At 41.0% G+C, this 13,537-nt stretch overlaps 1 protein-coding gene across 2 annotated transcripts in view; it reads left to right on the forward strand.

Moving 5' to 3' along the window:
* RBKS (ribokinase) overlaps positions 1–13,537 on the forward strand; it is a 77,411-nt gene that overhangs the window by 18,144 nt on the left and 45,730 nt on the right. The window contains exons 2-5 of one of the 2 annotated variants that reach the window (XM_080684195.1): positions 844–976; positions 2,661–2,762; positions 11,388–11,451; positions 12,561–12,623. In XM_080684195.1, coding sequence (XP_080540321.1) covers positions 844–976; positions 2,661–2,762; positions 11,388–11,451; positions 12,561–12,623 — 362 coding nt within the window. The remainder of the gene's footprint in view (positions 1–843; positions 977–2,660; positions 2,763–11,387; positions 11,452–12,560; positions 12,624–13,537) is intronic. The other variant, XM_080684196.1, reaches the window with a different exon arrangement.

Below are 13,537 nucleotides of genomic sequence, written 5' to 3' on the forward strand. Positions count from 1 at the left end.
ACTCGTGTTCCATTTTAAAGTCTTCTGTCCTTCAAAGACTCTGTTTCCTCACATCTTCCACCTGTACTGTTGGGAAAATCATATACTGGAGCAAACCTTTTACTTCTTTTTGCTTCGTTTAATACTACCTTAGGCAGTAATGTGTCAGTAATAACCTGTTAGTAAAAATCCTTAGTTCTTGAAGTTGATGAAGGTGTAGACTGAAACAACATTGGCTAACAGTTGACAATAGTTGAATCTGGGTGATGGGTATACAAAAAAAAATCAATATACTATTTTCTCTAGTTTTATGTGTTCGGATTTTTCTGTAGTAAAACTAAACTTAGCTCTAATCCACTTTTTTTAAATAGATGCTCTTTTTTAGTCAGTGCATGAAATGGGTGATATGAAGGATGGGTTAAGGATGAAACCCTGAACTGCCATCCAAACACCCCACTCCTATCCCACCCTCAAGGAAACAAATAAGATTCTTTAGCGCCTGGAATTGCAGCTTCGCTCTTCTCCTGAAGTTCTGAGAGTTCCCCAAGAGGAAAACAGGCTCCCCTGAACGGCCCTGATGCAGTCCAGACCCCAGGAGCTGTCATCTGAAGTAGGGCTACGGTAGCACAGGGCAGTGAGGGAGAGGAATCCTGTCAGGCAGACGCATTCTCAAAAGTGATGCAAACTACTGAAGGTTGTCTGGAAGGAAAGGTTCTCTCCCTGCCCTGCTTCTGCCTGCGGTTCTGACTGCTTAGAGCTCCACCACACAACCTTCCCTCTCTCTCCTGAAGAACTTAAAATGGATTGCAGTTACCAATGTGTGTGTGTTTGTTTTTTTTTCCTTCTCCTTTTCAATTATGACAGTCTTACTTCTCGTTTGCCAAAAACCGGAGAAACCATCCATGGACATAAGTTTTTTATTGGCTTTGGAGGGAAAGGTGCCAACCAGTGTGTCCAAGCTGCTAGGCTTGGGGCAAAGACGGCCATGGTGTGCAAGGTAAGTGTCAAGTCCAGTGGACAGTATTCTAAAGGCAAGAATATGGTTTTAAGGTGTGAGTTCACTGGTTTTATTGTTTTAACTATTTTAAAAGGAACAGTTCAGTGGCATTTAGTATCATCGCAGTGTTGTTCAACCACCATATCTATCTAGTTCCAGAACATTTCCATCATTGCTCCTTACATTAAGCAGTCGCTCCCCATTTCCTCCTCCCCGTGGCCCCTGGCAACCACCAATCTACATCCTGTCTCTATGGGTTTATCTATTTCTGACGATTTCCTATAAATGGAATCATGTGAAATGTGACATTTTGTGTCTGGCTCATTTCACTTGGCATAATGTTTTTAAGGTTCATCTACCTTATAGCAAGTATCAGTACTGCGTTCCTTCTGTGGCTGAATAGTACCCCATTGGCTGTGCCACAATTTGTGTATCCATTTATCTGTTGGTGGACCCTGGGGCTGTTTCCAACTTTGGCTCTTGTGAGCATGCCGCTATTAACATGCATGTACATGTATTTGTTCAAATGCCTGTTTAATTCTTTTAGGAGTTCATTGGTTTTAAATATTTAAATAGGAGAGAGTAATCTTCCTTGTTTTTTATATTTGTTTCTACCTCACTAGATCCTCTGGGAAATAACAGTCCTCAAATAACTTAACACTGCATTCCCTGAATTGAAAGAGTTTCTAACTAGAGTATGAGGCGAGGAGAATTAGTCTACTCTGATTGGTTTATCTAGTTCAGGTTCTAAACAGCATGAGTCCTCCTGTTTTTAGCAGGGTTTTTTTTCTTAAATATATATATATTTTTTAATAAGATTTTTTAATTGATTTCAGAGAGGAAGGGAGAGAGAGAAAGGGATAGAAACATCAATGATGAGAATCATTGATGGCTGCCTCCTGCACGCCCCCTACTGTGCCCTGACCAGGAATCGAGCCATGACCTGGTTCATAGGTGGATACTTAACCACTGAGCCACACCATCCAGCTGTTTTTAGCAGGTTTTACTGTAGCAACACAGCTTTTAGAAACTTGGTTTAATAACTGGTGATTTACTCATCTCTGAGTTTTTTTCCTCTGGTGCTATATCTTGGATCAGAAAGGAATGTGGGCCTTACTAAACTGTGTATCACTGATCTTTAGGTGTAGTTCTGTCTTCAGGTATTTAAAGAAAACTAAAATTTGTTTTCTATTTCCATCCACCCACTGAAGTGATCTCAAAGTAAATCAAACAGAATTGACTGCCAAAGGTTCAACTTTTGCATCTTTAATGAAATTTGAAGATGCTATCATTACTGGTATAACAGGAAAGCTAGACTGGGTCTGCATAGTAGAGGATAAGAAAAATATGAGAAATTTAAAGGAATGAGCTCTCTGCTGTGCACTGGGTAGATTTTACCAAAATGTCTCTGAAATATCACTTCCCATTGCATACAGCACTTTCTTCTCCGAGGGAGTCTTTAAATGATGCATAAGCTATACAATTATCACTTCATCTACTAATGAACTGTAGCTTTATTTCTAATTTATGATTAACATGATATAATTCTCATCTGGCTACTTGGTCAAAAACATCTCATAAAGCACAAGAAGCCCTCATTTGTTAAGGCTGAGCTCTTGATAGATTTAAAATATCAATTAATCAGCAATTAATTTTTTTAATATATTTTATTGATTTTTTACAGAGAGGAAGGGAGAGGGATAGAAAGTTAGGAACATCGATGAAAGAGAAACGTCGATCAGCTGCCTCCTGCACACCTCCTACCAGTGATGTGCCTGCAACCAAGGTACATGCCCTTGACCAGAATCAAACCCGGGACCCTTCAGTCCATAGGCCGATGCTCTATCCACTGAGCCAAACCGGTCAGGGCAAATCAGCAATTAATTATTGATGACCAATATTATGTGCTAGGAATTATGGGGCTTAGAGAGGGAGCCAATTAAAAATGTTAGGCTTGGTCCATCCTCTACTTGATTAGAAATGAAGGGTTTGGGGAGTAATAAGATGGTGCTGACTTAAGGGGCTTCGATACTGGAAAGAGGCTATCATTTCCAGGCTGGGAAAACGTAGAGAATTGGTGTTGGAACAATGTACTGAGAATAGCCATGGGGAGAGGGGAGTTCCCTAGAGCTGGGGCTGTTAAAGGGGAGAGATTAGAGAGCCCCCTCTTGCAAGTTTTATAAAAGCTATTCATTTAGCCATTAAAGTCAAAATTGGATGTCCCCTAGGATCTCATCCAACTCAAAGGTTTGGAGATTGGTTTTATTTTAGGTCAATTTGAGGCAAAGAGAGAAATGCAAAATAGAAATATTTTAATTGTGGAACTGACTTTGGGAAATGAATGGTGAAACCATAGAAGTGGGTCTGAGGGGAACAGTAGGCAGAAGGCTGTGTTTGGGGAAATGTTCTCATTAGGAGGTTGGTTAAAGCAAAGGTGCTATTTATTTTATTCTGGTCTGTGAATGATGCTTTATGTTAGTCCCTGCCCAGTTCTGAAAGTCCTTTATATCTAACACATCCTTGACTTAGTCATCTAGTGTTTAGCCCTGTGGTGGAATTTACCTGGGGATCTGTACAGAGAAGTTAGCTAAAACCTACACAGGATCACTTTGCTTCGACAACCTGAGACATTTAGATATGGGTTTATTTAAGATTAATCTAATTGCATAATATTCTTAGATTTCTTTTTCCCAAAAAATATTTTATTGATTTTAGAGAGGAAGGGAGATGGAGATAGAGAAAGAAACATCAATGATGAGAAAGAATCATTGGCCGACTGCCTCCTACACACCCCTCACTAGGGATCCAGCCCCCAACCTGAGCATGTGCCCCTGACCAGAATCGAACCTGGGACCCTTCAGTCTGCAGGCCAATGCTCTATCTACTGAGCCAAACCAGCTAGGGCTATGCTTAGACTTCTTAACAAAAAAAATAAAATCTCTTTTCTAGTAGAAGTTACTGTTATCCATTAATCATGATATTTCTCCCCATTGTGAAATATATTTTAATTGAGCAAATTAGCCAAACTGCTTTATGGCAGTTTTTTAAAGATGACAATTCCAAGTAGAACCCAAAATCATTAAATTACTCTAGATAAAATTGAACAGATGGAACAAAAGAAAAACAGAAATTTTTGTATGGATTTCTTAGCAACACTAACTTACCTATTACTGCCTGGCAAAAAAAATAAAATTCAAACTCTAATGAAGTAAGACTGTTTGATGGCATGTACAAAACATCTTTTATTGAGCTAAGGAGAAATACTTGTCAAGATACTGTGGCAAGGACTATTAAGCAGGAGTCCATCAATATGCGTACAGTGAAATGTGTAAAATGAAACACCAAGTAGTTAAGAGTTGTGTAGTCAGTATTTAACTGAGTCATGGGCCAAGGCGACGGTCCAAGGGTAATTAAAGATATTTTGAGATTAAAATCCAGGAAAATGAAAGTCGTCTTGGCAGGGCAAAGAACCTGCTAGGACACCTTTCCTAAGGCTTCACCTGATTTAAGTGTTTCCTCCTCCTCCCTTCCATTGAAGCCAAACGTTAGAGAGGAGGAAGTTATCTCTAACCATCAAAACCTGGCAGCTCAGGAGGCCCAAGGTAGAATAAAGAGCTAAAGATGCAGGGGCCCAGCATGAGCCCAGAGACCCTGCTTCCTGTGCAGGTGGAAGGAAGCCACAAGCAGGCATGGACCCACGCGGCCCAGATCGGAAGTCAGCAAGCAAGGATCTTCAAGAAATGACCTGGTTTTGCTTTCTTCAAACGTTGAGACTCGACTCTCTAATGCAAGTAGTGTTTTCCATTCAGAATGGCTAGGAATGAAGTTCTGTGACAGAGGCATCACGGTAGAGCAGTGCTACCTGCTCACAGACTGCGGACTGTCACTGGACTGAACAGTAACTGAGCGTAAACATAAATATTTAGAGCAATTTGACGGAGTAACTTTATAGCTGGTGAACAGAATATAAATAATATAAATTAGGCCTTGTATTTTGTATGACTTTGTTTCATTTCATTGTTACTGTATTTTGCAAAATTATTAATCTGCATAGATTGAAAATGAGAAAACAAACTGAGGCTTCACCAGTCAGCATGGAAAGTAGTGTATTTGAGTACCCATCACCTTAATCAAAAATTACCCTTCTATGTTAAGATTACAGTGGGACAATCAACTAATCATGCACTGAGATTTTAATTTTCAAAGATCAAAAATTAGGCACCAGCCTTTCCAGGTAACATACAATGAAGTGCAATCTGTCCTTTCCTGACATCCATTGAAAGATGACTGGCTAACGCTAGTTGGCTACGTTGATGGGGACCCTAATCAAATAAATAAAATATGCCTCATTTTAAAAGAATGGAAGAAATCATTGGATTATCACAAACCCACTCCCATGCTCAGATAAGCAGGCTTGATCATGGTGATGTTAACATTAACTGTATATTAAAGGCCATTATTAAAGGTAAATACCATTTATCTGGGATTTAAACAACCAGCAAGCTTAAAAAACTGGAATTTTATGTATTTTTCTTTCATCTTTTATGATAAAGCCACAAATGGCAAGTTAAAAGTTAATATGAGGGATTTACTTTTAAAGCAACTGCTGCGTTTTGTTTCACGACAGCAAATTCAGCTTAATCTTCTAAAGCTGCTGCTCATTTTGCCCCTCAGCCACTGAAAGTCACAAAACGTCTTGAATCACAGCCTAGTTTCAGTATTGATTATATTTTCCCCTATTCTAACTTTGAAAATCAATAACCTGTTGTAATATATGTGATAACATTTTTAGCAGAATATTTAATTTCATATAACCTCAGGTAAGAAATCTTGGTCCTCTGTGTTTTGACATCAATATGTATGTTGATAGGTGGAATTACTCGATGTCTGCCATTCAAGGATTCTAAACAGCCCATTCCTCCCCCATTTTGAAATACAGGTGTTTATTATGATAGTGCTAACTGAAGTCCCCCTCCTCAGTGGTAGGCCGTTGTTCTGGACCATGGAAGCCACTGACTGGCTCTCCCTCGATGCAAAGAGAGCCTTCCCCATGGAGGGAGTGAAGGAAGCACCTCAGGACCCTTAGCTGGAGGAAAGGCTGCTGATAAACTCAGCCCTTTCGTTTTCCATGGTCCTAATCCACATCCCTCTACAGCGGCATTGTCCAATACAGTATCACCTCCCACATGTGGCTATTTAGATTTAAGTGTAATTAAAGTAAAATTAAAAGTTGAGTTCCTCAATCACACTGCTCCATTTAAATGTCTGCATTGCACAGCACGGATAGAGAACATTTCATCAATGCAGGAAGTTCCATTCAACAGCGCAACTCTAATATTCCGCGTTGACCTGAGCCTGGGATTGCCTTAAGAGCATCTGGGGTTCTGCAAGTGACCTTAGTTTTGGTGTGAGGGGTTGTCCACGGTTACTGACGACCTGGACTCTTTCACCTGGAATAGGTGTTCATAGAGCACCTCAGACTCTGAAGTTCCCCAGAATCTTTCTGCCCAGAAGTGCTTGCTGCACTGCTGTAGCTGAACATACTGGATGGAGGGCCTTCACACGGGCTATTAGGAGCAACACCTTGGAGAAAACCTCTCTGCGGCCACAACTAGAACAGTACAGGTGCTATACAGTCGTGTCCCTTTCTGAATGATAAATAGGCCCCAGGAAAACGAACAGACAGGCATCTAAGAAGATCAAATACTCACAGAACACCTTTAATGCACAGGATAAATGTACGCTCAGCTAGGGTCTCCAATAAGCTTCTAGGAAGATTAGACTTTAAGGAAGAATATTTAGGCAAACAATATAAGATGGTATTCAATTAAATGCTTAATTATATAGCATCCATGAAGAAGGCTATAGGAATTCTGGAAATAAGAGTAACAAGGGGTAAACAGGAAAGAGGCCTTAAGTTGATACTTGAAAAAACAAGCGAGGTTTGATGAAGTGGAGGAGAGAGGAAAGGACTGTTAAGTTCTCAGAAGTGAAGGCAAGAATATAGACGTGAATATATTGTATTCACATAATGTTTTAACACAGTCAGATGATCATGTTAACTTAATAGCGCCTCTACTGAACACTCTGAAAAACATAAACCCAACTAGTTTTGCCAAATAATGAGCTTTAGAAGGATACGAGCGGAAGAAGCCTGGGCCACGTCAGAATGAGAGTAGTCAGCAAACACAAGCCAAGGAAATCCCTCGGGCTTCACCATACCTTGATCCCAATGTTGGACCCTGATGGGCTCCTCGCCCCCAGCAGATTCTGCAGGTCACACTTCTCCGTGCTCCCACTTAGGGGACTTACCAACCTAGTACCTGGCAGGACTGTGCTCTCTTCACTTCTTCGGTGCACACAAGCCTTTACAGACACCTCCCACTTTAAGCCTGCAATCAGCCGTCCAGTCCTCAACTGGAGTCACACATGGTAACCACCTGGGGAGCGGTCCCACCTGCAGAGGCCTGATTGAATTGGTCTGGGATGTACTAGTAAACTGAGCACCGAGATGTTTACAAGCTTCTCAGGAGATACTGTTGAGGAGCTAAGGCTGAGAATTAATTGGTTTCCTTCCTGTGAGAGAGAACTCACACCAACCAGTCCCACCCTACAGCCTGGCTCAGATGGAACAATTTGCCACAAAACGTAGTATTTTAATTAGCTTGGTAACAGCAGAACTGAAATTAGATTCCAGGTTTTCTGACTTCCATATGCACCATTTTGCCTCACGGCCAAGATACTTCAAGTTTTCATATCAACTTGATAGCCAACGTGTGACCAGAAAAACAGGGAAGCCTCCGAAAATACCCATGAAGGTTCCTTTAAAATAGTCCTTATTCTGTCAAGATTCTTTCATGCGTATCATTCACTGTGCTTTTCACGACACTTGCTCTTGCTCTCAATGGCAGACTATGAACGACACCCTTGCTTGGGTTCTGCTCCTCTGACTCTGGTTATCAATTTCCAGTTACTGGGGAAGAGGCTTCAATTAGAGTCAGAAGCAAGCAAATGGGACTGGAGGGTATTTACTTTTCACAACCTTTTTAAAAATAAATCCGGAAAAATACCTGAATGTGTGAGAGGTTTTGAGGGTGGGGAAACAGGGAAGGTGGCATTCTTTTAGTATAAATTGCACTTGTCATCTGTGCAACTCTATAATGCAAAAGAAAAAGAGGATCCTTTTAAATAGGACGCAGATCCCCATTGCTTTTTGTCCACATTTTGACATGTAATTTAGATCTACTTAAAGCTTAACTATTACTCCCAAGGCAGAGATACCCTCCCAGTTGGCTATATTATTCTCGGGAAAATAGCAGGATACATTGAACAGCATTCATTGCACCAAACCATTAACAGAGATGTTATGTTTTTATTAGAACAATAAGAGTAATAAATACAGTCTCATTTTTAAAATTATTTAATGTACCCACATGCTTGCTTCCATGATCAAATGGAAGAAAGCCACAGGAAGAACTGAAGCATCAGAGAGAACAAGATGGACATGAAAGTCATTTATAAGACTGAATCCAAGCAGCAGGAGTTCCTTCCCCCAAGAGAAGCAGCATGATGATGATGATGATGATGATGATGATGATGATGATGGCAGCACCAAGCCCAAAACTGGAATTTTATGTACTTTTCTTTCATCTTTTATAATAATCTTTTACAGCTTTAAACGTACTTTTATGCATATTATTTTACTTTATCTTCACAGCAAACTTGCTGTGGCTTTCCAGATAAGAACACTGAGCCTACAGAGAATTGAAGTGGCTTGCCCAAAACCACACAGCTGGCGTGAGGGGCTTCCATGACACAAAGGAAATATTGTCTTCCCGTTCTTAGGCTTTTCATCACTTCTTTCACTTTGTAATGACCTAGGTCAGTGGTCGGTTCGCCGCTCTGTTGACTAATGAGTTTGCCGACCACTGACCTAGACTCTCGATTCCAATAATTACAGGCTGTTGTTGTTCCTTGTGATTAAGCCCCTATCCCAGTGGTCGGCAAACTCATTAGTCAACAGAGCGGCAAACCGCGGCCCGCGAGCCACAGTTTGCCAACCACTGACCTAGGTGATGTAAAGTTAATGGAGCTTCAGTTGACTTCTCTTAATCCTCAGCAGTCTTGTTACTTTTCCATTATTTTTTAGTTACCAGATTTTTATTTTTTGACGAGAATATCAAAGAAGGCAAAAACACAGTATTTTGTCCCATGGCTCACATAGACTTTAGAAGACCAGCCAACAGATTTGCCAGGAACTCACCATTGGAATAAAGCTGGAACCATAACCATCACCCAGGGATGTAGCCAATCAGATGGTACCCTAAGCAGGAAGAAGACAGGCAGCTGCTGCAGCCTCTAAAATACAACTACAGCAAGTCTACAAAATGCAACTACCTAAGCATGAAATCCTTCCCAATTATGCCTCTGATAATCATGCTGTTCCACCTGGTCTGTCTTATTTCCCTCCAATATTAGCAGTTTCTTGAGGGCAAAGAAACAATTCCTCCTAACCCCTGCACTTTCTACTTATATCATCACCACCATTTATTACCTGCCCTTGTTAGTCAACCTTCAACAGATTTTTCCCATAGAAAACTGATAGGAAAGGGAAGAGAAATGTCTTTGCTTTAGTTTGTATCACTCCCCACATGCCTAGGAATGGCTTTTTCTTAACCCCAGAACATTCTTATAATAATACTTTCCCAACTATATAATACCCTGATTGTCCATGGGAAAGAGTTAAATAATGTAAAAAAAAAAAAAAAGATGGGAGAACTTGGCTCAGCTCTCAAGAGTCTTTTGGTATGAATCTTTGACCTAGGAAATAGGATGCTTTGGCACTTACTTGCCAGGAAGGAACTCCCTTCCACAGGGAACTCCCCCATAGCAACCCTGTGGTGGACACTCTTCACTATAAAGACAGAGATTCTGCTAGGAAGAAGTGATTACACATTGTCTGAGGTTCCTGCCTAATCAGCACTTAAGCCAGAAAAGGAGCACAAGGAAGGGTGTTCTTTTGCAGAATAAGGTATCAAAAGTGGCATTTAAATCAGGGGTCAGCAAACATGACCCATGGGGCTGATCTTGCCCAGTACATATTTTTGTAAATTAAGTTTTATTGGGATATAGCCACATCCATTTGTTGACATATTATCTTTGGCTGCCAACTCTACAATGGCAGGGGTAAATTGTTGTATAAGAGGCAATATAGCCTGCAAACTCTAAAATATTACCTATTTGAAAATAAAGAATTAATTAATTAACTAATTAATTAAAATATTGCCTACTTAGTCCTTCACAGTAAAAAATAGTGGCTAATCCCTGATCTAGACAGTCCACATGCTCACCAGGAAATTTTATCGTCACTCATTGCAGATCTTGACTCAAGTAAAAGTATGTTTCTTTCTGTTGATATATCCAGAGAGGAACAATTTTCTGTGGGCAAGCAGAACACACCAGGAGGGGCTGAGACCTGGACAGAGACATAATCCATTGCTGTAGTGCTCACCTGCAGGACAGAAAAACAGAAGTATAGTTCAGGAATGATTCCAACTATATGACACTCTGGAAAAGATAAAATGATAGAGACAGTAAAAAAGGTCAGTGGTTGCCCGGGGCTAGGGGTTAGACAGTGATGAATAGGCAGAGCAGAGAGGATTTTTAGGGCAGTGAAGCCAGTCTGTATGAGAATATAATCATGGATACTTGTCTATACATTTGTCAAAACCCATAGAATGTACAACACCAGAGGGAACCCTAATGTAAACTACGGAGTTTAGGAAGTTTGGTTGATGTGTCAACATAGGTTCATTGATTTTACAACTGTGCCCCCCTGATCATGTTGCCTATGAGTGAACGAGGAATGCGTGTCTAAAGGAAAAACTGAAGTATCATTACCAGAATGGATGCAAGGATGCAAAAACAAAGAAATTCCACTATACCAAGGTAGCAAGGGCTTTTTAAATTCCCTCCTGCGCTCCAAGTCAGAGTCCAGGGAGAAGATATGAAGATTCTAAGACACCAGGCAAGTCATTATAAAGATCCTGTCATTTATAGTGAAATATGAACAACTGGGATTCTTCAAAAATACTGAGGATAGTTGATGGTGGACAGCTCTGTCTCAGTGGGAATTGCCACATGGTCAGATCAAAGTGAGAGTGAACCTATAGAACTGGTGAGCATCATTAAAATGCTTCACATTTTAAGAAGGATATAAGTGGAACATTAGTATATAACAATTCTTTGGGCTGAAACCAAGTCTAGCAACGTACATTAAAAAGATTAATTAGTTAATGTTTATAAAGTACTGTGCAGATATGCCCTTTCAAAATGCTAAGTACTCTAAAAACTACATTGTAGCATTTTACTAAATGCAAAAGATCTAATGTTCATTATCTCTTTGGTACAGGTTGGCAAAGATTCTTTTGGCAATGATTACATAGAAAACTTTAAACAGAATGATATTTCTACAGGTAAAATTTCATCTTTTTTAAGGTTCGTTTTTATAACTTTCTTCTGTGATCTGATTATAAGAAAAGCTGAATATAGAATAGAATTATTAGATCCTCCCCTGGTGGCCAGGGAATTTTTATGCATAGCTTTGTCTAGTCTTGCTTAAATAGCCTATGGTTAATTCTTTCATGTACATTCCTCCAGATGGGACTAAGACAACAGGTTACAAACCTTCAATTCACGGAAATGTTTCAAAAGCAGGTGACAGGAGAGAATAGCTGCTACATTCACAAAAGGTATTTTAAGAAAAATCATTAAGTATCATAGCTGGAAACGATCTTAGAAACCATTGAGATCTGATACTATTTATAATAATAAAAAGCGTAATATGCTAATTAGACCAGACATCCTTCCGGACGACCTTCCTGATGAAGCCAGGGCTGTGAGGGAAGCCCGGGTCCCGGGTGCCAGAGAGAAGGCGGTGCAGGCAGCCAGGGGAAGGAAGGCCTACTCTTGCACAAATTTCGTGCATCGGGCCTCTAGTTATTTCATAAAAGAGAACACCGAAGGCCAGAGAGGTTATGAATTTGTCCAAGAGCACAGCTAGTTGGAGCTACAGCCAGAACCAGAATGCAGGTCTTGGGCCCCAGTTCCAGGCTCTTTGCTGCTGCTGAAGGCTGCCTGGTCAACATCACCATTTACATGCCAGGCCATAATTCTTGATGAGATGCAAAGCTTATGAGAATGAAGAAAAACAAACAGGTTGATTTCATAGGTTTGACCTTGAGTCTTTCACTCAAGTTTATCATTTCTTTCACTGAAGAAATATGGTAGTGCAAGAAAATGCATATATATACAACTACGAAAAATTTGGGGAAATTGGAAGCGGGGGTGGTTTGTTGGATTGTTACTAATGTAAAAAAAAAAAAAAGGTGCAACTAAGTATAAAGACTTGTATTTTCCTCATTGTATAGGTGATGAGTATAAATTAGCACTAATTACTTATTTCTTTTTTATCATTCCAGATGGTTAAAAAGTTTTCTAAGGATTAGTGGTGCATTGAAATTGTTAAAATAAATTATCCAAGCCAGGCTGTGTATATGTGATTGTAGTTTCTTTTTTCCTTTAGAATTTACATATCAAACTAAAGATGCTGCTACAGGAACTGCTTCTATAATTGTCAATAAAGAAGGTATGTGTTTTGCATATGAAGTGTCATTTCATAAAACAGTGCATTTCCAGAACTAGAACAGAAACATCAGTTTTTATCCTAATCTTATGGCTCTCTTACCATACCCACCAGGCCTACAGCATGGTCTTTCCAGCCTAAGCATACATGTTTCCCTTACTTACACATCCCAGGCTGCTCATTCAAATATAAAATTGTCGGAGAAACCAAGATGGTGGCATAGGTAAGCACCTAAACTGCTGCCTCACACAACAATTTCAAAACTACAACTAAAAGACAGAATGGACACCATCCAGAACCACAGGAAAGCTGGCTGAGTGAAAATTCTACAACTAGAAGGAAAGAGAAAAGCTCACAGAGAATTGGAGGTACGGCAAAGGGTCTTTGTAAGCGCAGAGGGAAGGGCAGCTGAGAGCCTGGCTGACTTTCTCTGGCGGAAGGGGGAAGGAAGCCCCCGACCGCACTGAACCCCAGTTCTGACTGCACTGAACCCCAGTCCCGGGCGAAACCCCGTGGACCCAGGCTCATACAGGGGGAGTCTGGACTGTCAGGTAGAGAGAAAGGCACCCAGAGACTCGGAGACCCTGGGGAGACCCGGGAGAGCCCCTGCAGGCAGGGTTCCAGAGGCGCGCGCGCCAGTGTGCACAAAGGCTGCGGAGGTTGCCACAGGCTTTCCCTAGCAGAAGGGAGTCCGAAGCTCCTGACTGCACTGAACCCCAATTCTGACTGCACTGAACCCCAGTTCCAGGCGAGCCCCTGGGGACCCGCGCTCTTATGGGGGGGAATCTGGACTCTCGGGCGGAGACTCCGGAACCGGGGAAGGCAGTGGTCTGCAGGTGCGTGCATGCCAGTGCGCACAAAGGCTGCGGAGGTTGCCACAGGCTTTCCCTAGTGGAAGGGAGTCAGAAGCCGGGGAA

Source organism: Plecotus auritus (genome assembly GCF_963455305.1).
Source record: "Plecotus auritus genome assembly, chromosome: 8".
Classification (NCBI taxonomy): Eukaryota; Metazoa; Chordata; class Mammalia; order Chiroptera; family Vespertilionidae; genus Plecotus; species Plecotus auritus.